Genomic DNA, 27,773 nt, shown 5'->3' with positions numbered 1-27,773 from the left:
CGGCACACCACTTCTGAAAGGTTGCCGACCCGAGGTAAGCTCCTCACACAGCTCCATGAATGCATCTGTTTTAATGCAAAAGTTCTGAGCCCACTGCCAGTCACCCCACATTTCCATCATAATTTGCTACCACCAGCGTGCATTTGCATTCCTGGCCCAGAAGTGGTGGTCTGCATAGATGTCATATGCCATTAAAAACAGCATCAGCTAGGTCCATACTTCCACATCCATGTGGTATCGTTCAATAGCTGTTCTTGTGCTACTCCAAACTGTAAGCCACTGCCTCTGTCTTTTCCAGCTCCAGAAGCCCCTGCTATTATCTCCTGATGGCAGCTTATACAGAAGCACAAAAAAGAAACACTACCTCAACAAAAAGAAGCAGCTCTCAGCCCGGTCATTACAGAGAGCAGGAACCATATATCAGCACGTAACAGCATACCAAACTTCAAACACAAGTATGCTGTCTAGGGTCCATAGTACTTTCAATGGTCCTTCTGCCAACTTTAGCATTATTTTTAGCATGAGTTAAAAACAAAGCTCTTTTAGCTAAAATATTTTGCCAGCCAAAATATGGATTCAATTAATCTCAAACATAGATAGAAATGCCAAAAACTGTAATAACTCTCAATCTTCAACAAAGTCCAGGCTTCTGTCTCCTTAGAACCAAAAACTAGTCTCTGTGTAGCCTTCATTAAAAATTCATGTAATCACTGATCTTTCAGGAGATCTCTCTGTTGGAAAATTTAGGACAGGTCAGATTGAGTGTGATTATTCCCTCTCTTTGGTGCATCTACAGTTCTAAAGGACTGAAGCACAACAAGAGTCAATAAAAAAAACCACCTCAGAGGTCCTACAGAAAAACCCTTGGAACAAACAAAACTCAGCCTGAGCTCCCTCCTGATTTTATTGTTTATTAAGTAAAGAATAAAGAAAAATTCTAAGAAAGGGAGAGTGTTTTGGAAATTAATCCAATATGTACGTGTTGTCTTGAGAGCAGGATAGGGATTCTACCTGTTCAAAATTAGCATATCATCTTAACTGTAAGAGCCAATGTAAAATTAGGTAATAACTCATGAATGAGAATTAAGTGATATTTTTACTTAGCATATCCATGCTCATGAATGCATCTGGATTTTCTATGTAGATAACATTTTCAAAGTTTGGCCCCATTTATAGTACTCATCAACATACGTTTTCGTATCCTTTCATTTTAGTTACATTGAAAGAAAACTAAAGAATGTCAAAATTTACAAGCTATATCACATGCAGTTCTAGACGCTCCATGGGGATTAAGTGTGCTCAAGGCAATGCTGTTCTTCTTAAAGGTTGTATGTACTTTCAACAAACCATATCAAATACACTCATCATTGAAATCAGAGCAGGTCATAAGCATATGGCAACCACTGAACGCTTAATTCTTCAAGTTATATCTTCCTCTGGAGCTAAAGAAACCTCATCTCAAAATTAGTTGAGGAGAAAAAAAAATACACTTCCAACCAGATCAATGAAGTCTTTAACAGTTGGAAGGGCAGATATGCTATAAGAAGTTTTCTTCAACTTGGTTTTAAATAAATGCAGTAAATGCAGGAGCTCTGGTCTTTGTAACCAGCTCACATGTTTATCAGTGATCCTACCTAAAGAATTTTGAAACCTTCTGGTTGTTATATACAAATTTGGAAGTTACACATTACTGTATATACACTACAAAAATACTTTAAAATGTAAAATATGCATTTTACTTTGAAATGTAAAATATGCTTTACAAAAATCAAATACATTTTAAACTGAACAGTGACCCCACCTAATTTCAAAATAAAGCTAAGACATTTTCTTAATAAAAATACAAATTTTGCATTTATTTTCTTTATCCTTTTCCATTTACTTCTGATGAAGATGACCAAAATGTGATTTTAACTTGAGTGGAAGGACTAAGGCATAATATAAAGTGGGGTAATTTAATTTAAACAAATTTTAAGTGCAAACTTTTGATTTTGCCAAATCAACTGATTCTAGAAAGTTAGGAACCACCACTGTTAAAATGGAAAATTAAAGATATATATAATTCATTGAAATTATTTTTAAAAATTTATAGTCTGATTTTAACTGTATTTTGCTTTAGCTTTCCCTAGCTGAAAAGCTGGTTCATAGAAAGTGTCTATACACTCTCACATTATCAGCTAGCACTAATATTAGTTATACATTAGTATCTCCTGTCTACAAATAGAAGATACCAGGGTTCTACTTTCTGCAAAGAGTGCAACTTCTCATAAGCTTGTTTGACCTCACACTGTGACCCTCATACCAGCATCCACAGGCTACAGGTCATGACCTTGTGAATTAGCATCATGAAAATAAGAGCCATTCCTGGTTTAGTTACAGAACACTGTAGCAATACACTCTTCAATCTTTTCTCTTTCTAGCTGCACTGTGCTGCTTTGTTTACTCCTCAAGAAGACAATACATAATACAAACTTCAGTTTTCATTACTAGCACTCTAAATCTTGTTCTCCTGTCCTAAAGGTCTGATTTCCTTGCTACACTATGAACATATTCATTAAGGGTGGATTAAAAGCCAATATCATATAGTCATTAAATCAACCTATTAAAAAGTAAAATAGGTTCACAAAAAAGGTCTCAAATAAATGATCACTATTAACATTTGGTTACTGCCAAAGTAGAAAGTGTATACAAAGCAGTCTATGACAAAACATAAATTGTATAGTTTTAGACAATATTGAGTTTTTGTTCATTAAGTAATCTACATTTAAGACATTCAGTGTATATTAAATATAAATTTCCAGCTACATTTCTAAACAAGACCCCTTTATTAGTAAACTTTCTCCTATGGTGCATTCATGAAGTAAATATAACCAAGTTATTAAATGAGTGAGGTTTTAGCACACAAATTTTGAAGCACACAGGAGATTTTTGTAGCTTTTAAATTTTTGCTCAGCAGGGGGAGCTAGCATCCTCATCCTTGAGAGTCAATAAATGCACAAGCTGGACATTTGAATGTTTATGCTTTTAAACACAGTATGTTTATTCAATTGAGAGTCTGTCAATGAGCAAAATATTTAAGTCATACCACAGTGAAATAAAATATTGTACAATTACCTTTATCCTGGAAATCTTGAGGGTAACTGCAGGGGAGGGAGAAAAAAAAGACAACATAAAGCAATATGCATTTGGAAGGTCTCAAGATGTGACAAACCCAAATACAGAAAAATTATTAGTTTCCAAATAACAGTTTTGTGCTATGGAGTACTGCTGCTGCAAATTTATATTGCAAAATTTCACCTTTATTAAAACATTTAATCAGTTCTTCTTCCAGTGTTTCTGAATTTGTGAGCATGATCATCAGACATTTTAAAGAAATTTCATGGAATAGTGACAAATTAAAAATGCCACTTAAAAACAGATTCAGGTGTAACAATACTTAAAAAAATATTCTAACACATTAGCTCAAATAGCTCAATTAAAATGAACATATTACATAACATTTACTTTTCCATTACCTTCCCAAAAGTCAATAGTATATTTTAAGATGTCGCTACATAAATGAAAGCCATTTATCAGAAGTTACAAATCACAATATTTTACATGTTTTATAATGAACACAATGTGACTGGTCAACAAAGAAACAAAATTTGGATTTGGCTTGAATACTTTAGCAGCACATAAAAAACAAAATGGATATACAGAAGATACTTGTTAATTAAGATATTGATATGTATTTAAATATAATAGTACTTTGAATACATATTCACATATTGTGAATTGTAAGCAAGTCTTAATAAAATTTACCCAACAACTCTTATACGAAATGATACTACTATACCTCTTATACTGAGGGATACTACTTGCTGTGGCGAAAACTACGTGCATTGCCATGTCCCCCAAAGCTATGATCCTTGCAACATACATAAACAAAACAGTTGCAGGGTGCAGTGACACAATAAGATGCAAGGTAAATAAGTAAGGAAAGTCATTGTTATGTATCGATTTAAGTGGAATCTCAGGAAGCTTGAATTTATTTGAGTAGGTGTAAAAAGGGGAGCTGATCAGAATGACTGGCAAGTAAGATGATCTTAACAAATGCATTTTGTATGGACCAGAAGGGGTAGTACAAGCGTCAGGAAACCCATTGAGGTGATGGTTAAAAGCAATGAAAATGAGAATCCAGGAGGCCCTGTGTGAGAGACTTAGAAATGCAAGCAGAAATAAAAGGCTCGATCTAAGAAACATTGTGTAGAAAATAGCAATGTTTGGACCCAGCCTGGATGAGTAGAACCGGTTGGAGAAATCAAAGGTGACTCTAGCAGACACACATTTTGGGACATGGGTGATAAGAAGAACACTTAGCAGTGATAAAGGTGGAAATGGGAGAATTTGGAAATAAAGATAAGGGCTAGAATCTTGGCCCCACTGAAGTCAATGGCAAAGCTCCCGTTTACTGTAATTGGGGTCAGGATTTCACCATAAGAGTTCAGTTTTAGCACGCTGAGTTTCAGTTCATGATAACAGGTTTCAGAGTAGCAGCCGTTTTAGTCTGTATTCGCAAAAAGAAAAGGAGGACTTGTGGCACCTTAGAGACTAACAAATTTATTTGAGCATAAGCTTTTGTGAGCTACAGCTCACTTCATAGGATGCAGTCATCTCTAGAAATGACAGCTAATGAAATCACACAGGAATGAGTTGTAGAGAAAGAATGGCCAGAATCTAGGATAGAGCCCTGGGGAACCCCCATGGAAAGCAGGAAAGAGGAAGAGGACCACCTACCAAAAGAAACATTAAATGAAAGAGTTAGGAGAACCCTTAGATTATAAAGATTTGGGGTTCTACTTCTTCCTCATTAGAACAGCACACTGAGTATACTGTCACCACTCAGTTACAGGATCACTAACATTTGTAAAGGAGTGTGACATGAGAGCCAAGGATGAATATCAAGCAGGACGGAGAAATCACTGTGAAAAAAGCTGTGGAGAAGCTGAAGAGAAGAATAAGGAGTGCCAGAACATATCCTAATTTAAGATACAACATATTGCAGAACAGATTTTTTTCCAGTACATGTAAAACTAGGGCCAAATCCTCCTCACCCAGGTAGTTAGAGGTTGGAACTAAGTCTCAAAGTAAAGAGACTTCACGCTCTCTGAAACAACATTAAGATGACAGTTTTGTCTGGTCTATGCTGCACTTAACAGTTTTTAATATCAGTTTAAAGGAACTTGTTGCTTAAAATTATTTTCAGGAATGGTTACATTTCCTAGCATAGACAGGGCTAAGGAGAGAATAGGTTAAAACAAATAGATGTTGAAGTCAGTGGACAGAGTTATGCCAGCTTACTTCATCTGAGAATCTGTCCCAATGAAAATAATCATGCAACTGCATCAAGCATCCTGGACAAGTTCTTCCAATATTACTGTTTTTACGTTTTAAAGACATCATTAGTCAGAGGAAGACAGGTCCTGGGCCAAGAACCAAAGCCCTGATCCCACAAAGGAATCCACACAGGCAGACACCTTCTGCCCCCATTCCCCACTGAAATAAACTGAATCCTGTGGGGATTCGATTCAATTCAATTCACCCATGTAGATCCCTTTGCAAAGTAGCCATATAAAATGCCTTGTTAAAACAGAGTAGTTATCAAGAGAGCAACAAGCAATTACTAATAAATTAAAATAGTAAAGATGACTTACTTAGCCTTGACCTCTTTTATCTTCTTAATAAGAGCATCCTTTTTTTCCTTTGCTCTCTTGGATAAATTTTCTCCTTTGAGGGTATCAGATATAAATGCATCAACACCTAGAACATGGGGGGGGGGTGGGGGGAAGGTTACACACATAAGGGAAAATCATCACTTCTGAAGAAACCTATTTTATCTATTCTATGTATAACATGGTTGAAATATTTCAAATTCTAAAACTGGATAAATTTGTTCTCTGTTCTACTTATGCTTAGCACAGCAAATGCTGTTTTGACATTTGGCATCATTAAATGAGCAAGAATTACAAAAGACTAAATAAACCATGGTGCTATGGCAAATACATTCTACCACTTATGGTATAAAGCTAAAAGAATAAACAGCTTTTGTGCATAGATTACAATCATGTTATTTTATATGTTTAAATTTCAAAAAGTGGCTGAGTCATTTACAACATTATAGCAGAACCAGATGAAGGTACTACCGGTATGGATCAGTTGCTGGTTCCTTATAAATTCCATTTTCAGATATTTATACATTGCTATTGTACCCCATATTGGGCTAATACTGGATATCCAAGGCCCGCTCCTGCAAATGGTTACACACGCGCTTCATGTTACATAACTGAATAACCCTGTTGAAGTCAACAGAACGACTCATGTGCTTATAGCATCTGTACACTTGCAGAATCAGGGCCCAAGTTATGAGCTGCAATATACCTTTTTTATTCTTAAAGCAAAAGATAAACTGATTATATTGGCATTTAGAAATGAACTGTATAAAAACAATATTGTTTTGGTTGTGTGAGTATTCTGACCCACTCCAACAAGAGAGGTTTGATCATTCAAAATTAATACCCATTTCCCTATTCTTTTTTGTTTTCAAAATGAGTGTGTTATTGCATATTGAAAAAGGCATGAGAAAAACAGTAAGTTTACAATATCTTATTTGCATGGTGAATTAACTAGACCCTAATAGACCTAATCCTGCCATGCTTCCTTACGTTAAACTGCCATCCACTTCAGCGGGCGTTCTGCACTCCCTACTCCTGAATGATTGTGCTCAAAAGTTCCAGTGACATTGCACCAGGACTAGATAATCCGGACTTTCAATGCAACTTCAAACACCTACACGTAGTAACAAACTACACTGTCGGGATTGCAAGGTCAACCAACATAAGGATTCAAACTAAAAAACACCTTACGTGGTATTCCAACAGCAATAATATAAGTGGTTTGTGGATATAATAGAGCATCCATGAAAAGGCTTAGCATTGTTTTAGTGTTTAGTATTTCACAGATTTCCATAATCACAGCTGCTATGGAAGAGCTATTTATATCACACCAGTACTTAACCTATATGTCTAACCTGAAAGTACTACCATAAATTCAAACAGCACTTGTTATGTTAAATACTTACCACATTTCGGTATACACAAAGAGGGCCAAGTTCTTCCCCACCACTTACACACATGCTACTGCACTTAAATGAACAGCACTGCATGCATGTAAGTGAAGTAAGAATTTAGCCCGTAAGATGATAGATCACTCATTATTTCAATCCCATTATATGGCTCACACAAAGTTGGGTTACGGTTGGAGCGTTTTTGGTATATAGGGGAGTTAGGTGCAGAATGTAAAGCAAAAATTCTACTTAAAGTTATTTTAAAATAAAACTTTATATTTAAATTCCTTAACTTGAGTATTCAATTGCCTATTTTAAGCTTTCATTATGAAGACAAGTTTAACTAAGCATGATCCACTTTGCGTTTTGTGCTGCAACAGAACAAATTAAGCCAAAAAATTCTTGCTTTCAAAAACTAGTTTAGCCACTACTACAACGACAAATGTAGCCATGCAATTCTTTATTTAAAAAAAAAAAAATTACCAAAACATTTTTAGGAGATTTGGATTAGATTCCTATCATCATGCAATATGTGGCAAAATCTTGAATCTGTAAGGTTTTTGGAGATCTGAACAAGTGCTTTTCCCCCTGAAGTGCCCCGCCACCCCTCCAATCACATGCAGCAGAACAGCCCTTAGAGTAGCCCTTAGAATAGCGCTTCACTCCTGAAGCGCTACCTTTTGCACAAGGGCAGAAACAAAAGGCCAGTGAGTTATTGTAGTTGTGAATCCTCCAGGCCCGCTCACAGAAACTTGAGCAACATTTTGCCCTAGAGTCTGTACCCTTTCACAAGCTCCAAGGATCCTGCCCCTCTTGCTCTGAAGTGCAGTTGGGATGCTGTCCTGAGGTAGAGTCCCATGAAGTCAATGGGCCTGATCCTGTTCCCACTGAAGGCAGCAACAAAATAGTCAATGACTTCAAACAGGAGCAGCAAGTATTCAGCAATTCTCAGGATCAAACCCCAAAGGTTCTATTGTGTGCAGGGGAGGGAAGAAATGAGCTTGGTGAACCCTTTGCCTTTTATATATTTACTCAACAAGTTAGCAACTTTGTAGTGCTATTTAGATAGCAATATGCATTTTCCAGTGTCGCTGGTCACTTTTATAAGCAGAAAGTGATGTTTACATTGTAATCTTTAAACCTTCATCTAATTCATTATAGCACGAGGCCTCTGCAGCCTCCAACTAAACTCTGCAGGCCACCTTACCTCTCGTTGAATTCCAAACCTAAGCAAAAATACCATCATCCAAGTCACTGTCTGACAGATAAGAACATATGCTGCAATTAGTGAGCAACAAACATCACTTACGGCTAGGGTTGCAAGGACCTGTTCAGTGTCCAGTGAGATGTAACTGACCGGACAATAAAAATCCGGTTACCGCACGTGAGTGGGAGGGGCCGGGTCATCAGCCGGGGCTGCCTTCTACCTGCATTTCGTGGGAGCCAAGGGAGCCCATCTTGGAAGGTGGGGAGGGTGGAGAGGAAGGAGCAATGGGGGTGGAGGGAGAGCAATGAGCGATCGGGGTAGGGAAAAAGGCAGGGCAGGGGGAGGTTCCGGAGCTACTGTTGTAGTGTCCAGTTTTCAGAAATTAGAAAGTTGGCAACACTACTTATGGCTTAGGATATGCAGTGTATCCTAACGTGTTGGGGACCAATGTCTGTACTGTGGATATAATGCATCCTTTTTGGACGAACTTTGAATGTGAAAGCAGAGATGAAAATAAAGCTTGCAACCTCCAAATAGTATAGAAGCAATGCAGAAATGGATGCACCATCTATTCTCATTGTGAGATTTTGCAAAAAGTCAATGAAATTGTGACAAATCTGTTGTTTATTGATAACAGCAGTGACATGGAAGAGAGATCTTTCCCAATGGGAATATAGATCTCTCCCTCCTGTAGGCTTTCGAGGTAAGCTAAGATTCCACAGTAGATACTATTCACCTTACATCATTGTTCACCTTCTTATGCACAGAAGAAAAATCAAGTTGCATTCAGAAAAGCTTCAGAAGAGAGTCAACTCAAACCATATTTTGGCACAAGTTCCTATAGTTTCTAACAAATACAAGTCTTCCTTAGAATTGCTGTTAATATTTGCAGACAGAGCTGACAAACAAATGCTCTGTCAAGTTCAAAACAAAAATTCCAACTCTCTCTACTAGGATGCTAAGGCAGAAACCTTATACAAGCTAAATTTCAATGCCAGTATCACAGTATAGCATATTAAAAAAATGTAACACACACTCAGACCTTTGCCCACGATTATGTATGCCGTGTTGTAGCGGTGTTGGTTCCAGGATATTAGAGAGACAAGGTGGGTGAGGTAGTATCTTTTATTGGACCAACTTCTGTTGGCGAGAGAGACAAGCTTTCAAGCTAACACAGAGCTCTTTTTCAGATCTGGAAAATGTACTCAGTGTCACAGCTAAATACAAGGTGGAACAGATTGTTTAGTATAAGTACTGTTATGAGTTAACTACATATGCTAAACAATCTGTTCCACCTTGTATTTCACTCAGATACTCTGAGTACATTCCCCAGACCAGAAGAAGAGCTCTGTGTAAGTTCACAAGCTTGTCTCTCTCACCAACAGAAGTTGGTCCAATAAAAGGTATTACCTCACCCACCTTGTCTCTCTCATGATTATGTAGAATGTTCTGCATTTTGGTCAAATCTTCCTTTGTTGCATAGCTCCACAGACAGGCAATGCGATGCAGACACTCAAGAGACAGACTCCCTGCAGAACACCTGTAGAGTAAAGTGCTCTGGGTTGGGATCCAGTAAGCCTTGAAATCTAAGCTCATCTCTTCTAGTCACTGCTGTTTGTATTGCTATGCACTTCATTATTATTTTATTTATTACTGAACAGGGCCTCATACCCCTACATTTAGGAGGGAAGCAAGTATCATTCTCCCCAGAGGCCATTCAACACAATCTGCCACACTAGGCAAAGCTCCAGTGTACTGCCCCTCTCCTCATAGGCCTAGGGCAGCAGATTAGGCCCAGCTAGCTAGAGCAGCCTCTGATTCCCCCATTCCATAATAAACCCAACAGAGATGTTTTGCTTGAGATCATTTGTGCTGGAGCTGAGAATAGAACTCAGATCTTTAATATGACAGACACAAGTCTAATCCACTTAGCCATACTGCCTCTTGGGCTGAATGAGCCAATGCTTGTAACTACTACTCTAACCACTAGTTCATTCTCCCTTCCCAAGGGCAGGAATAGATTCCTGAAATCCTGACCCCCAACATTCTACTGCTGTGTGGAAAACAACTGTGTAATCCACTACCAAAGTATACACCACATCCCTCAAAAATCTGGTCCACTCAAAGGATATCTTTAACTCAAGCATTAGAGATGGGGGTGACCAGGTGTCCGGTTGAAAAGGGACGCTGGTGGCTCCAGTCAGCACCGCTGACTGGACCATTAAAAGTCTGGTTGGCGGTGCTGTGGAGCTAAGGCAGGCTAGTCCCTACCTATCCTGGCTCCGTGCTGCACCCCGGAAGCGGACAGCAGGTCCGGCTCCTAGATGTGGGGGCCACGGCTCTGCATGTTGCTCCCACCCCGAGCACTGGCGCCACCCTGCAGGGATGGTGCCTGCGGGTGAGAGCAGCATGCAGAGCAACCTGCTGCACCTCCGCCTAGGAGCCAGACCTGCTGGCCACTTCCAGGGCACAGCGCAGAGCCAGGACCGGCAGGAAGCCTGCCTTAGCCCCCCTGCTGTACCACTGACCAGGAGCTGCCAGAGGTAAACCCGTACCCCAATCCCGAGCCCCAACCCAATGCCCCAGCCCTGAGCCCCCCCAAACCCAGAGCCCCCTCCTGCCCCCCAAACCCCTCATCTCCAGCCCCACCTCAGAGCCTGCACCCCCAGATGGAGCCCATACCCCCCTGCACTCCAACCCCCTACCTTAGCCCAGAGCCCCGCCCACACCTTGAACCCTCTGCCCCATCCCCCAGCCTAGAGTCCCCTCCTGCACCCCAAATCCCTCATCCCTGGCCCCACTCCAGAGCCCTCACCCCCTCTCTACCTCAACCCACAGCACGCTCGCACACCCTGAACCCCTCATCCCCAGCCCCACCCCAGAACCCATACCCTCGACGGAGCCCTCACCCCCTCCTGCGCCAGCCCAGAGCCCCCTCCCACAACCTGAACCCCTCTGCCCCACTCCCCAGCCTGCATCGCAAACCCCTCATCCCCAGCCCCACTCCAGAGCCTGTACCCCCATACAGAGCCCTCACTCCCCTCCCACACCCCAAACCCTGCCCAGTGAGTGAGTGAGGGTGGGGGAGAGCAAGCCACCGAGGGAGGGGGAATGTAGTGAGTGGGAGGCAGGGCCTCGGGGAAATGACAGGAAGGAGGAACGGGGCCTCAGGGAAGGGGTGGGGCTAGGATGTCATTTTTGTGCAGTTAGAAAGTTGGCAACCCTAATTAGAGGTCTGTGGTGAGAATCTGAAGGTCCTGGATTCAAACCCTGCTGCTGACACATGTGGGAGTTCCTTATGGTTGTACATGATGGCATTTCTGTTTATCCAGCATTGTTTTTAAAACAACCAGTTTAATTCAAACAGTGAGAAAGCCTCTTAAAACAGGTTTTATAGTAAACAATTATAATGTGTCAGTTATAGTGAGACATGGAACAAAACATAGCTGTTGCCCTTTTCAGTCATTATTCTCACCCATTTTGATTGCTTCTATCACACGCTGACAGACTAGAGGGCAAGAAGTATGCACATGCTATATAATCCATATTTCTGCAGCAAAAAGAGCCAGAGGTCTGACAAAAGAGCTGACAGTTTATATTTAGCACTATAATTACAAAGATGAATAGACATAGAGAAACTATTCCACGCCAACTTATCTAAAAAAAAGTTAACATACAAGCCCTGAAATAATTAATGTTAATAACAGTGTTTGTTTTGCTACTGTTTATATTTAATTATCTTAACCTTGTCTGAAGTACTCTAGAGAAAAATTATTTGCATGCTGAAATGAACGGTAGATGCAGCACTGAAAGATCTAACTGATAAGATCTAATTCACAAATTGCTGTCAAAAAAGACTACAAACTGATAGAAAAGAGACAGGGGACTAAAATATGGGACTAAAATATGGTACTAACTCATTTGTAATTAATCAAATGGTTTACTTAGTTTAAAACTTGATTGCCATTAGGTATAACCAATCAAAATTTTAACAGACATTTTTATTTTGTTTATATTTTATATTTATCCTTTGTGTAGAAATGTTTAAGTCAGTTATTTTTATTTGCAATTATCAATATAAACATACAGCGATGACTTGGGCATCACAGTATTTCAGTGGGTCTACACAGGCATATTTGGGAATTTTCCAATTTCTGGGGGTAAAATACAAACAGAAAACCCAATCCCTCAGAACCTCATTCATGCGAGTGGTCAATGTCTTATGCTGAGGAGTTTTATGAAGTCAACAGAATTATTCTTGTGCATGAAGGCTACTCACATAAGGTTTTTCAGGATTCAGCAAAGAAAACTATACAAATGTGAAAACATAAAAATCTACAAATCACAAAAAAATTGTGGCTGTCTGAACATACTTCTGCAACCTAGCTTTTAGCTCTGCAATGATACAATCATTTCATACCTAACACAGCTGTTTGCATTGTATATTACTAAACCGAGTAAATATCTGCTGTACTTGAAGTAAACATATTATAGGAGATATACTTTGGAAGTATGGCCAGCCACAGTATCTATTAATAGTACTAGGTCTAGTTTTAGGAAGCAATTAATCAAGCTGACTTCAGAATTTGCACAGAAATCTACTGATAAATTGACTTTAGACCTATTCCCTATCAGACAACCTCTGAAGCTGCCTGTGCATTTGTGCTATAAACCATGATTTGCAACGCATGCAATATTTGCTCTTTTCCATCACAAGGAAGACCATCGGATGGTTTGGAAAATTTCTTCCAAGAGTTTGCTAAACAAATATTGGATCACACTGAACATGCTACTTGTCATGTTTTGATTTACATTTGTACTTATACAGCAACAACGTATCTGTTACAAAAGAAGAATGAAGACAGACTTGCAACTGTAAGACAGCTAGCCGAAAACAGTGCATTAGTATAGGCTGACAAGTATTTAGACCTTTCTTTTGCCACATAGAATCTTTTATGGGCAGTCCAGTTGTATCTTAAACCACCATAAGCAAGACCATCTTTCTATATTACTACCAACATAAAATGAATTTATTGATAAAATAAACAACCAGCAATTCCCTTCAATGATTTACAGGTCAAAAGCTCACCTAGATTGCTCAGATCCTCAATTGAAATCAAACACCTAGGACATTTCAAATAAATTACATTCAGGATAAAGTTCTAATCTCACCAAATGGTGATTAGAACATTTTCTTCTCCACACCCCATGTCCCTCAGAGATGACTGAAGATCAGGCCCTAAAATATTAAGGAGTTCTTGAAAAGCAGCACACTAATACAAATCAAGATCAGTTTACAACATGATTCCAAATGAACTACAGTAAACGATTTTAAGGATTAACCTAAAATTTACACAATATGCCACATTATACTGCATCTATTGTGGTTTATTGACATATGATTAGAAAAGAAATGTAAACTTAGCCAGATGAGAAAGATAGTTTGTCTTTTTCAATTAACGCAGTATATAAGCAAGTAATGAGTGTATAAAAATAGTCTATGCCATTTTTATCACTCACATGACACATTCTCAAATTTATGGCAAACAAAATTGAACAATGTTTCAAATCACTGGAGGCTATTTTTTACCAAGAAGCTTGTGTAGGGCTCTTTACCTCACTGTTTCCAGTCCCATTCCAGTACTGTTCAAATGCATATTAACAGCTGCAAAGATATATCTATTTAGATGTGCACATAACCCTGGGATTCTTTTACAATGAACATTAATTTCAGCAATATCAGCCTGAAAATTATGCATTACAATAAATAATTGTATGGATGTTTATGTTTTAAAACTAATATACAAAAATTATTCTGAGTTTTTTTAATGATAGGGAAGGGAAGGCACATGTCCAGCAACAGCTGATGAGGAGCTAAGAGAGGGATGACTGGTTTCTGAGGACAGACAAAGAATATAACTGCTGCAGTACCCAACAGCAAAAGGTAAATATGATAAATTAGACTTCTTTAATCCATGCACCTGATCCACCATCTTGTTACTCATGTGTCTTCCCTCCATATGATGCCTAGCCTTAGAAAGCTGCTTTGGGATGCTGGATAAATTATCTTCATTTGAAGAAAAAAAATAAGGGACTTGCGGTGAAATGTGGCAATCTGGAAAAGATGACTGGAGATTCAGAACATAAAGCTGAGCAATGAGCAGCTGCTCAGGAGATAACCTGGGAGACAAAATCTTGTAGTAGATTTTGATGAGGAATTTTTGTTCAGTGGAAGAAATGCAGCAGGGAACGAGGGGGACGGGGGAAAGAAATCAGGTACCTGGCTTTCTTGACATCCTGAAAAGGATTAATCTTATTGTCAAGCTGTCTGGAGTGGCTCAGGAGCGTAAGAACCAAACTCAGGGCAGACTGTGAAGAAGTGGAGCACAAATCCCAAACTGGTTGTGAGTTTTATACTTAGACGTCACCAAGTATCAAATGCAAACTCTTCAAGCACTATAACTGCCTTACCATAGAGTCACAGACAGTCCCCTTGGTTACTCCAGTCCATCCTGCCACGCAGGTAAGCTTTCAATATATTCACATCTACCGTTTGCCCTCCTCCCTGCCATGGGGGTTTCCTTATACTATAAGTGACTTCATTCCCTCTATCACTTCAAGAGGTCCTTCCCAAAAATCTTGTATTTTGTTCTTCTTCTCTGGAATCAACACTAACACCAAATCACCTATGTCAAAGATCTTTCTTTATCATGCCTGTCATATTTCTGAGACACCTGACTCCTTTCAAACTTCTGTATAGAGACTAATTGTATAGAACAGGGATGGCCAAACTTACTGACTCTCCAAGCCGCATATGACAAGCTTCAGCTCAGAATGGGCTGAGCAGCTTCCTTTTTTATCCTGGTTCCAGCCGGAGTATGCCGAGCAGGGACAAGGGGGCCTGGCCTCCTCAACCCACAGAGTGTAATTAACCCCTGCTGAACCAGTGCGGGGTAGGTACATCCCATTACAGGGATATTCCTCTCTCCTTGAATAACTTTTCAAGGTCTTTTCTGTCAAGACCATCATATGACTGTGATTCACTCATTGAGTCTATTCTTTAGCCTTTAAAAACTCTCAATATCAAGTTAAAACTTCTAATAGCACTGGGGTACGAGCTATAAACCCAGCTGACCTGTGGCATGTGAATCCTGCCAAGACTATACTGGTGTCTAAGCTGTCTGGAGAGGCACAGGAAAGTGATACCAACCTCAGGGCAGACTCTTAAGAAGCAGGCCACAAACCCCAAACTGGTTGTGAATTCTATACTTAGATTTCACCATCCACGTATCAAGTGTGAACTTCTCAAGCACTGTAACAGTCTTAACATGTTTCAGAGTAGCAGCCGTGTTAGTCTGTATTCGCAAAAAGAAAAGGAGTACTTGTGGCACCTTAGAGACTAACAAATTTATTAGAGCATAAGCTTTCGTAAGCTACAGCTCACTTCGCATCCGATGAAGTGAGCTGTAGCTCACGAAAGCTTATGCTCTAATAAATTTGTTAGTCTCTAAGGTGCCACAAGTCTTAACATGGAGTCAGAGATAGTCCCCTTGGGTACTCCCGTCTATCTTGCCACTAGGGTTGCCAATTTTCTATTTGCAGAAAGCCAAATAACCTTGCCCCACCCGCTTCCCAGCGGCCATGCCACTGCCCCACCGCTTCCAGAGGCCCCACCCCCTATTCACTCCATCTCCCCCCAGTCACTCGCTCTCCCCCAGGCTCGCTAACTCTCTCAGTTTCACTGGGCTGGGGCAGGGGTGCAGACTCTGGGGTGGGGCCAGGAACGAGGGGTACATGGGGGGCTCTGAGCTGGGGTCGAGGAGTTCAGAGTTTGGCAGGGGGCTCCAGGCTGTGACAGGAGTGTGGGAGGGGGGTATGGGTTCTGGGCTGGGAGTGCGGGCTCGGGAGTGGGGCCAGAAATAAGGGGTTCCGGGTGCAGGAGGACACTCCGGGCTGGGGCAAGGGTGCGGGAGGGGGTACATACTCTGGGCTGGGAGTGCAAGCTCTGGGGTGGGGCCAGAGATGAGGGGGTTAGGGTGCAGGAGGGGGGCTCAGGGTTGGGGCAGGGGTTCGGAATGCAGGAGAGGGTGCAGACTCTGGGAGGGAGTTTGTGTGCAGGAGGAGGCTCAGGGCTGGGACAGGGGAGTGGGAGGGGATTTGGGGTGCGGGCTCCAGTTGGCACTCATCTCAGGCAGCTCCTGGAAACAGCGACATGTCCCTCTGGCTCCTAGGCACGGGGCAGTCAAGTGGCTCTGTGTGCTGCCCCCGGCCACAGGCACTGCCCCCGCAACTCCTATTGGCCATGTTCCCGACCAATGGGAGCTGTGGAGCTGGCGCTCGGGGCAGGGGAGGGGCAGCACACAGTCTCCCTGGCCACCCCTGCAGCTAGGAGCCATACAATTACAGAGGTTTACAATGCAAACACTCAATATAACTTTATACCATGGGGTACAGATGGTATAAGTGAGATTACTACATGCAGCATTCTACAAGCACTTCATAAAGTCTAAACGCTAAACAAATTCTTAGAAACTTAACATCTATTTAACAATGCTAACACACAAATGAGCCAGACTGGTTTCCAGCTATGTCTCTGTCAATATTCTGTTGAGGCCTAGGGGTCTTGGCCTGAGCTGGCACTTGGTCTGCCAGAGTCATACTTAACACATTATATTACAAAAACTCCTTTAACTTTTTTAATATTAGAATAGAGAAGGTACCATTTCATAGGTACTTACAGCACATGAAAAGCTGGCAGTACTCTTACTGTAACCCTGGACATCATGAGTATGAGACACAGATCACTTATGCCTTGCACAGGAGCAACAAGATCTCTTCAAAACTGAAACAGAATTCTTTTCTTCCCAGACTGAAATCCCCATTACCCAAAACATGTAAAAAACTCAATGAAATTCAGAAACTATTTGCAATCAAAAGCATGGAAGTAGGCGTTCTGTACACCATAATTTGTGGAATAGGTAGTAGCAGAAAATGTACAATTATTGGGAAGCAGACACCTCCAATATAACTTCTGGATTAAGCAGAGGCCAAAGTTTATGGAATGTGAATCAAAGAGTTATGAGAAAACAAAATCTCTTTCCACTAATATGGGGTCAACAATGAAGTAAATGTCATGCTTTATGCAAAATGTATTATAAAGTTCCACCATGCTTCCAAGGAGGACCATGACCCTTAATTATAAGGAATATGGTAGCAAGTTATATATTTCAGTTGCCTAATAGTTTTCATTAGGAAACATTTGATTTTTTTAGGGATGGTTTAACACCTCCAACGTTTGCAGATGTCTTTTGACATTCATAAGGAAGAAAAAGTCCTGGTGCTACAGAAATGCCTTTTCTTTGTCCTAGGGAATTCTGTTAAAATTTGGCTGAAAAAATAAAATTTTAAAAACTGCTATGTCCCTTCTGCTGTTTGCATAGCGAACACGATTTTGGCAACATAGCAAAATAACAGTTTAACATGAATATTCCAGTCTAAGGCCAGGCCCACATTGTCACAGAAGCAGCAGCACCAGCTGATACTATACTGGGAACCCCAGGAGCAGACAACTTCCCCAAGAGAGGGAAGAGGAGAGAGAACACTATACTGGGCCCTGCCTCCCCTTATGGACACAGATCATGGCCCCACCCATCTATGCCCCCATGGTAAAGAGCTCATCACCACCACCCCCATGCAGAGTAAAGAAAAGAGAAAGACGTCTGGACTGGGCTTTCCCCGGCCACCCCTTGCAACAAGCACAGTACCACAGTGGCCCTTCCTCCTATTTTAGGGAAACATTTTTCTCCTGCTTCCAACCAATGTATAGTCATTCCTGTAGCTCACGCTGCTCTGTAATGCTGAAGGTTCAGTGTTAAACCCTACCAATGATACACGATGGCACAGGTTGTACAGTTGCTCACAAGATAATTTTTTAAAATCTTTTTGCATTGAAAAAAGAGATAAGAATGTTATTTAGGTTGCAAAGTCAAGCATTCAAAAGTTAGGAAATAAAACTGACCATGCAACTTAATTCATTCCTCTTGTGTGTATGCATTATCACAATCTTTAATTACATAATCATGTACTATTTTTCCAAGGGACCCCTCACTTATTCAGTATACAGAATAAATATACACTGTACAGTGCACCAATCTGGGTTATGAAGTGAATGAGAAAGTTTGTAGGATCCTCCTCCTTTGTTGCAGAAGCTGGAAGAAGTGTGTAGAAAATGAGGCTAGAGACAATTGGGGTGGAAAAGAATGGCCCCGTGGTTAAAGCAAATGAATGCCAGTCAGGAGAACTCAGTTCTATGCTGTTTTTGCAATTGGAACTCTATGTGCTGTTTTGCAATTTATATAGCTTGAACTGTTCATAGGTAGTCAGTCCCTGATTGTGTTTCTCTCCCCTGGGGTCTGATATACAGAAGTGCTGAGCAGTCACAACTGCAACTGAAGTCAATGGAAGCACCTCTGTGACTGTAAGGCAGCATGGTCTGGAGAAACAAGTACATGGTTTGGAGACAGAGGGTTTTGCATTCTAACCCTGGTTCTCCACTGATTCAGTGTGTGGCCTCAGACATGTTTCTTTCTCAGTTTCCCCGTGTGTAAAATGGGGATGATATAGAGATGAATTCATCAGTATTGTGAGCCACTTAAACACTACATTAATAAACACGATAGAAAAGGCCAAGACAAAATGAATAATGCATTGCAGACTTTGGATGATGTGCAGTAAATAAGGAAGGCATTACTAATTTAATGAAGGTAAAAATACTGAACTGCTGCCTCTTGTCTCAAGTACCACCTAGGCAGTGTAGAGAATGAGGCTAGTGTCCTGTGCAAAAAAAAAGTGTGATCATATATTTAAAGACAGTACTATAAAGCACACACTGGGTGTGTATGGGGGGGTGAATAGAGATTGCTTGTGCAACCTCAGCTCTGGTATTTCCTAATTTTCAAAGTGCTTAACTGTCAACTTTGCAACTTAAATAACTTTTAACACAGCTTTTTTGTATATGACCTGTATGAAGTATTTGTTGGTATGGCGGGGCACTGATACTGCCAGGGTTAACTCCACGCCCCCTTGGCCCTGTGGGTCATGTTCCAGCTGGAGACCAGGTATAAAAGAGATCAGCCCAGCTCAGTCAAGGTAGACTGTTGAGAAGGGGAGGATATATGTTGTATGCTCCAGACTGGGAAATGCTGAGGCCCTAGGTAGTAGAAGCCAGGGGTGCTGAGACCCAGGTGAATGCCCAAGCTCCTACAGATGCCCAAGGAGTAATGGGAGCTGCTGGGAGTCACACAGGCTGAGGAGCCCAAAGAACTTGGAGATGCCAGGACCACTGCACCAGGGACAGGGTAGGAAGTAGCACAGTGCACTAGTCATTGTGTGGGTGGTGTCAGTGTGTTTTGGATGGGTTTCCCTGCTGACCCACTGGTGAGCACACTTGCCACTACCAGGACTCTGAGCTTGGATCTGGTGGAGGAGGGAGGGCCTGGGTCCCCCTACCTGGCTGCCACCCACCCCCAGGTTGTGGCCAACTCCCCTGACTGGCCACTAGGCCACACAGCCCTGAGAGGGCAGTCATATTGACTTACCCCTAGGCCACACTGTACCAAGACACAGGATGATTGCCAAGATTCAGCTGTGGGGAAATAACTCTCACCCTGTCCCAAAAGGGGATGGGTGTGCTTGCCCTGTGACACTTGGGTTGTTTAAATAAGCTATCCTATTTTTTCTAGAAAAAGCTCACAGGCGTGAAGTTTTCAACTGAATAGCAACAGATGCCCTCAAGGCTTTTTCTCCTCACCACAATTCAACAGACAGACATGTCAGTAATGGTTAATGAGACAATCTGTTATTACTCACCCCCTGTCCCTCAGAATTCTTAAGTATCCTGTCTAACCTACTGAATAATGCATCCAATGAAGTGAGCTGTAGCTCACGAAAGCTTATGCTCAAATAAATTTGTTAGTCTCTAAGATGCCACAAGTCCTCCTTTTCTTTTTGCGAATACAGACTAACACGGCTGCTACTCTGAAACCTAACCTACTGAATACTCTCTCAACTCTATACAAGTTTTATTATGCTCAAAAACAGCTAGGAGATGAACAAGTGTTAAATATGCTTCCCTCAAGTACTCTGATAAACCAGAGTGTGAACTGGGGTTGGTGTATTAAACTGTAAATGTGTCTTCCACTGTAACTTAAAGATCTAGATATTATTCTTGTGCGTTTTTAAACTTTTCTTAAAATAGTTTAAAATTTAGTACATCACTTAGTCATTAAACTTGTTTACTGAAGATAGAACTTGTAAAGAGTATAGCTTCATTTCACCATAGACAAACTGGTTTCAGAGTAGCAGCTGTGTTAGTCTGTATCTGCAAAAAGAAAAGGAGTACTTGTGGCACCTTAGAGACTAACATTTTTAAAAATCGAAAAAGAACTGTAACCCAAGGGTATTTTACAGACTAACTAGGTATTTATCAACTTTGCATTTCAGTGACTATAATCAATGAGACCCTCCATGTACAGCTGTCCCCCAGCCTGTACTGGTGAGGCCTCAGCTGCCTCTGCAGCGCTGCCTCATTGAGCCTTATAGAGGTCTCTTCAAGAAGTCTGCGCTGGGGGAGAGAGTGGAGACTAAATAGGATGGGCGGGGGGGAAGAGGATGCACATTATTAGAAGAAATAATACAAACTCAGACCGTATTGTCTCATCTGCATAGATCCCCTTAGAGATCTCATGGGCAGCCATGTCCAAGAGGAGTTCCCAGCAGCACTTCATGAGGGTGGATGCTGCAGGGTTGTCCAGAGGCAAAAATTCCATGAGGATGCCCCTGGGTCCCCTCCTGCAGAACCTTAGAACCTTGTGGATCCCTGGAAATTTTCCAGGTTTGGAGCCTGCAGCCTATTCCGTGGGCATGGGGAGGGTTTACAAACCTGCCTCTGATATTACAAGATAATTTCATAGAGATTTCCTTTCTCCAGAGGATTTTACTGCAGAGCAGAAGGGGTTCTAGGCCAATATTTTTTTACAAAGGTTAATTACACTCAGACACCACATAGCCTTAACCTTTCTGAGTCCACTTTGCAAACCTGCTTCCTTAAAATTAAGCGCCTAAATAAGTAGCCTGATTTTAAGTGGTACTGAACTAAAACTAAGTTTTGTAGGAGATATAAGTACTCTGTCCCTGTGAAATTTAGGCCATTTCTTCTGGTGCCCAAGTGTGGATTTAAAGCACTAGAATGTGAAGAATGTGGTCTAAGTATCTTTGCCACGGTCATGTGGAAGTCTGTGGCAAAACCAGGAATAGAAACAAAGTTTTTCAGTGCTTTAACCACTCATACTGAAGTAGTTTTTTCCAAAGCGAATTAAAAAATCCTGAGTTTTGAGATGTATAACTTACCCCCAAATCAGTAACAATAAGCGATTTAGTGCTGGGGGTAAGATTAGTGTAAATCTTATGCACAACAAAGTATGCCTCAAACCATTCTAAAACCTTTTTTATGTATACTATTGCTGGTCATCTTTTGTGGTGAGAAAGTATTCCTTCATCATGTCCATATAAACAACTACATAGCCACACCATAATCTCTCTCATTTTATTGAAATTGACTTTGACTCCCTCAGGGAACTGATAGGCAGGATTCCCTAGGAGAATAACATGAGGGGGAAAGGAGTCCAGGAGAGTTGGCTGTATTTTAAAGAATCCTTATGGAGGTTACAGGGACAAACCATCCCTATGTGTAGAAAGAATAGCAAATATGGCAGGCGATCAGCTTGGCTTAACAGTGAAATCCCTGCTGATCCTAAACACAAAAAAAGAAGCTTACAAGAAGTGGAAGACTGGACGAATGACCAGGGAAGAGTATAAAAATATTGCTCGGGCATGCAGGAGTGAAATCAGGAAGGCCAAATCACACCTGGAGTTGCAGCTAGCAAGAGATGTTAAGAGTAACAAGAAGGGTTTCTTCAGGTATGTTAGCAACAAGAACAAAGTCAAGGAAAGCGTGGGCCCCTTACTGAATGAGGGGCCGAGGTGACATAGTGACAGAGGATGTGGAAAAAGCTAATGTACTCAATGCTTTGTTTTGCCTCTCTTATCACGAACAAGGTCAGCTCCCAGACTACTGCACTGGGCAGCACAGCATGGGGAGGAGGTGACCAGCCCTCTGTGGAGAAAGAAGTGGTTCGGGACTATTTAGAAAAGCTGAAAAAGAGCACAAGTCCATGGGGCCGGATGCGCTGCATCCGAGAGCGCTAAAGGAGTTGGCGGATGTGATTGCAGAGCCATTTGCCATTATCTTTGAAAACTCATGGTGATCAGGGGAAGTCCCGCACACCTGGAAAAAGGCTAATGTAGTGCCCATCTTTAAAGGGAAGGAGGAGGATCCTGAGAACTACAGGCCAGTCAGCCTCATCTCAGTCCCTGGAAAAATCATGGAGCAGGTCCTCAAGGAATCAATTCTGAAGCACTTAGAGGAGAGGAAAGTGATCAGGAACAGTCAGCATGGATTCACCAAGGGCAAGTCATGCCTGGCTAATCTAATTGCCTTCTATGACGAGATAACTGGCTCTGTGGATGAGGGGAAAGAAGTGGACGTGGTGTTCCTTGACTTTAGCAAAGCTTTTGACACTGTCTCCCACAGTATTCTTGCCAGCAAGTTAAAGTAGTATGGGCTGGATGAACGGACTATAAGGTGGATAGAAAGTTGGCTGGATTGTCGGGCTCAATGGGTAGTGATCAATGGCTCCATGTCTAGTTGGCAGCCGGTATCAAGCGGAGGGCCCCAAGGGTCGATCCTCAGGCCGGTTTTGTTCAATATCTTCATAAATGATCTGGAGGATGGTGTGGATTGCACCCTCAGCAAGTTTGCAGATGACACTAAACTGGGAGGAGAGGTAGATACGCTGGAGGGGAGGGATAGGATACAGAGGGCCCTAGACAAATTAGGGGATTGGGCCAAAAGAAATCTGATGAGGTTCAACAAGGACAAGTGCAGAGTCCTGCACTTAGGACGGAAGAATCCCATGCACCGCTACAGACTAGGGACCGAATGGCTCGGCAGCAGTTCTGCAGAAAAGGACCTAGGAGTTACAGTGGACGAGAAGCTGGATATGAGTCAACAGTGTGCCCTTGTTGCCAAGAAGACCAATGGCATTTTGGGATGTATAAATAGGGGCATTGCCAGCAGATCGAGGGACATGATCGTTCCCCTCTATTTTACATTGGTGAGGCCTCATCAGGAGTACTGTGTCCAGGTTTGGGCCGCACACTACAAGAAGGATGTGGGAAAAATTGGAAAGAGTCCAGCAGAGGGCAACAAAAATTATTAGGGGAACACATGATTTATGAGGAGAGGCTGAGGTAACTGGGATTGTTTAGTCTGCAGAAGAGAAGAATGAGGGGGGATTTGATAGCTGCTTTCAACTACCTGAAAGGGGGTTCCAAAGAGGATGGATCTAGACTGTTCTCAGTGGTAGCAGATGACAGAACAAGGAGTAATGGTCTCAAGTTGCAGCGGGGGAGTTTTAGGTTGGACATTAGGAAAAACTTTTTCACTAGGAGAGTGGTGAAACACTGCAATGCGTTACCTAGGGAGGTGGTGGAATCTCCTTCCTTAGAAGTTTTAAGGTCAGGCTTGACAAAGCCCTGGCTGGGATGATTTAGTTGGGGATTGGTCCTGCTTTGAACAGGGGGTTGGACTAGATGACCTCCTGAGGTCCCTTCCAACCCTGATATTCTATAAATATGTGATGCACCAACACAGTAACATTTGAATTAAGCCAGATGATCTAGGACTATATTGTTTTCCTATGAACTAATACACTTTTCTGTTTAATTGGTTTTTGGGACATGCTTAAACTGCCAAAAGGATCTCTAGACCAGGGGTGGGGAACCTTTTTTCTATCAGGGCCACTGACCCACATTAAAAACAGTTGTAGGCCACACGGAGGGAGGTGCAGAGGCTTGGGGCTCCCTGTCTGCCAAGGCTCCACACTGCTCCCAGAAGCAGCCGCCATGTCTGGCCCCTAGGCAGAGAGGCCAGGGGGTTCCTGGCCAATAGGAACTTCAGAGCTGGCAATAGGGTTTGGGGCAACGCGCTGAGCTTCCCTGATCGCCCCTGCTCCTAGGGGCCACAGGGACATGCTGGTAGCTTCTGGAAGCTGCACAGAGCCAACTGGACTTTTAACAGCCTGGCAATCCTAGCTTCCCCCCACAGTGGGGTGAAACAGTGCTCACAGCTCTGGCCCCGGGGGGCGCCAAAGCTTGGGGCTTCCAGCCCACGGTGGGGAGACTTGCCACGGGCCAGATGAAATGAAGCAGCGGGCCAGATCTGGCCTGCGGGCCATAGGTTACTCACCCCTGCTCCAGACCAACTATGTTCCTCAAAGATTTAGATGAGGTAGCTTTCAACTCACTGGTTAGGATCCAGCCGGGGTCAGTCGTGACCAAATTTTGGTCACATGATGGCTGTTTCACTATCCATTCATTCCAATATAAGCCCGCAATTGGTGGGCAGGTTTTTACATCACTGTTAGTATCTTTAGAGAGAAAAGGAGGGTGAGGTAACATCTTTTATTGGACCGACTTCTGTTGGCGACAAAGGGCAAGTCTAACTTACAGCACTACATCAACACAGTTGCACTGCTATAGCATGTCTGGTGAAGATGCGCTATGCCATGGTGAGAGTGCTCTCCCATTGGCAAAATTACTCCACCTCGGCGAGAATCATAAGCTATATCAGTGGAACAACATCTCCTGCTGTCATAGCACCGCTGTGGACAGTGCAAAACTTGTGTGGCTCGGGGGGGGGGGGTTAACCCCCCGAGGGACATAAATTAAATGGTACTGTAGACCTGCCCAAAGACAAGCTTTTGAGTTTTCACAGATCTCTTCAGGTCCTGGGACCAACATGGCTACAACACTGTTAGTACCCTTGTCAGTTTCAGCAAAGGGGCCAGGCATCAAAACTGGCATGAAGACTGAAGAACATCTCATCCCTAGTTTCTCTCTCCAAAATAAGTGAAAGCAAATTATTGAGCAATTGCAGGAAAGTGTGCAGAGACACATGCATGTACCTGTTTGAATATTATTTGTGAATATAATCTAAGCAAACAATATGTAAAAATGGAAAATCAGGAATAAGTAGATAGAGTATATACTGTGTGTGAGAGACTGAGGAAGTAAGAAGCAGACCTGTCCTTCCTCATTTCAGATGTACTGAAACAGAAGGCAGATAGACATTTTATTTATTTATTTTTTAAAGAGCATAATCAAAGTAAACAGAGCCTGCGGGGGAACTTTAAATACAGAAAAAATAATTGGGAAGGAAAAGATTATAAAACTGCACAAATTAGGAGTGGCCTTTTCACCATTAAATGAGAAACTACTTTCAGAAATACCACAAGCCCCTAAAATAAAGATTTTTTTTTTCATTTACAAATTAAAAAAAAAAACATTTTTTTGGCATCACAGATTCTTACCACCCTGCCACCTACACCACTACTCTCCTCCCAGTCCTTTACTCTCCCCTTCCAATCAGCAACACTCCCCCCTGCTGCAAGCCCCACGCTGGAAGCGTGTGATGACAAGCTAATACAGAAGCGAATCAATCCATCTAATAAATGCAAAATAACCCACCACTCCCTGAGGTGCAGCTGCCACCCTTCCTTCCCACCCCTTCTGCCCCCACCTCACCTCCCTCCCACGCCAGCCCCCCAGGCCTGCTCCTCTGCCCCCCACCCACCCCCCCCAACCTCCTGGGAGCCCCCTCCCGGGTTACCAGCCAGGAGGCTGACGATGTCCTCGGGGAGGTCGGGTGGGCTGCGCATGCTGAGTGAGGAGGGCAGGGAGCAGCTGCTGGCCTCGGACCCAGGAGGGAGGAAGTGACAACCCCGCCCCCAGGCTCAGCAGGGGAAAGTCATTGAAACCTCAGGAGCAAGAGGGGGCGGGGCTACTCGCTCCTCTCCTCTCTCCGCTTCAGTTCGGCCGCGCATGCGCCTCCGCCTCGGTGGGGCTCAGGGTTGTGGTGTTACACCCGCCGCTAGGCTCCCACCTAGCCCGGCCCCAAGCGGAGCCGGCATGGTCCCTATCACGTGACCACAACTGCCTCCATTTCTAATGTGGGCATAATGTTCAAAGAGGCCTGAGCGGAGGAGCCGTCCCGCTACCCGAGTCAAAGATGGCGCCCAAGCTGCTTCATTAGCCCGCCGCCCGCTGGGACGGGGCTTCCATCGCTGATTGGTTCATTGTTTCCGCTCCCTCCCCCGCCCAAAGCGTTACTCGGGACCGCGCCTTGCCTCTCTGTGCTCCGCCTCGGCTGTAACGCGCATCCCGCCAGGCAGAGCCTGACCGCTCGCTTAGCCGCCCCCCAGGGCAGGGGCCGGGTCGAGAAGGATAGAAACGTGGGGGGGAGGGGGGAGAATGAGCGGGCAGAGGAAATAGGGAGGCGGGGGTGGGCAGGGAGGGAGGAACAGGTGCAAGGGGGGAGGCAGGAGAAGGGTGCAGTGCAGGAGAGGAGGCGGGGGGTGGGGAGGGAAGGATGAGCAGGGTGCAAGCGGGGAGGGACGGAGACTGACCCAAATTGTAATCTCCATTTCTTCACTCTCCGGGCTGGATTGGGGGATGCACAGGCATCTCTGCTGAGCAGGAGGAAGAGAACAACCATTCTGACCTTAGGCACAATCCTAGACAGATGGCTCTCAACCTTTCCAGACTACTGTACCCCTTTCAGGAGTCTGATTTGTCTTGCATACCCCCACCTCAGTTAAAACTACTTGTTTACAAAATCAGACATAAAAATACAAGTGTCACAGCACGCTATTACTGAAAAATATCTTACTTTGTGATTTTACCATATAATTACAAAATAAATCAATTGGAATATTAAATATTCTACTTACATTTCAGTATATAGTACATAGAATAGGGATTTAAAATGTTACCCAGTTAACCAGTAAGCATTAGTCTTACCAGTTAACCTGCCTTAACTGTTAACCCCCAGGGTGACCGCCCGCCACAATCCCAGCAGCCCCATGCTGGCCAGCTGCCCCACCAAATGAGAGCCATCCCTTGGGTAGGGCGAATCAGGGCAACTGCTCCAGGTCCTGCGCTTTGGGGGCTCCCGCAGGCCGGTGCAATTGGCTGTGTGGTTGGTCCTGGAATTCATAGGTACAGGAACTATGGGAAAGCGCAACTGGGGTCCCAGCTGGCGGCCCCATGTGACTGGGGCTCTGCCCGGCCACTGATGCAGAGGGGGCCTCCAAGCCGGCAGGGGCTGATTTGTCCTGGGCCCCGCACCCCCATAGGAATGACCCTGCCGCTGACCCCACCAGCCCCACACCGGCGTGCGCCCCACCGACCTCAGCAGCCCTGCGTCGGCCGGGTGGATCAGCCACGCCAGCTAGACAGAATAGCCCCAGTCACGCCGGCCGGCCAGCTGAAACCAACCCCAGC

General features: G+C 43.1%; 1 protein-coding gene across 1 annotated transcript in view; it reads right to left on the bottom strand.

Moving 5' to 3' along the window:
• The window catches only part of SKAP2 (src kinase associated phosphoprotein 2), a 153,686-nt gene extending 127,283 nt beyond the window's left edge, over nt 1-26,403 (bottom strand). The window contains exons 1-3 of the mRNA XM_038392511.2: nt 26,101-26,403; nt 5,697-5,802; nt 3,115-3,140 (exon numbers count right to left, since the gene is read on the bottom strand). Of these exons, the coding sequence (XP_038248439.1) occupies nt 3,115-3,140; nt 5,697-5,802; nt 26,101-26,149 (181 nt within the window). The 5' untranslated portion in view covers nt 26,150-26,403. The remainder of the gene's footprint in view (nt 1-3,114; nt 3,141-5,696; nt 5,803-26,100) is intronic.
• Nucleotides 26,404-27,773: the final 1,370 nt, after the last annotated feature.

Source organism: Dermochelys coriacea, chromosome 2, assembly GCF_009764565.3.
Source record: "Dermochelys coriacea isolate rDerCor1 chromosome 2, rDerCor1.pri.v4, whole genome shotgun sequence".
Lineage (NCBI taxonomy): Eukaryota > Metazoa > Chordata > Testudines > Dermochelyidae > Dermochelys > Dermochelys coriacea.
Note: the sequence above shows the minus strand (reverse complement) of the source record. Positions and strands in the feature narration are given on the sequence as shown.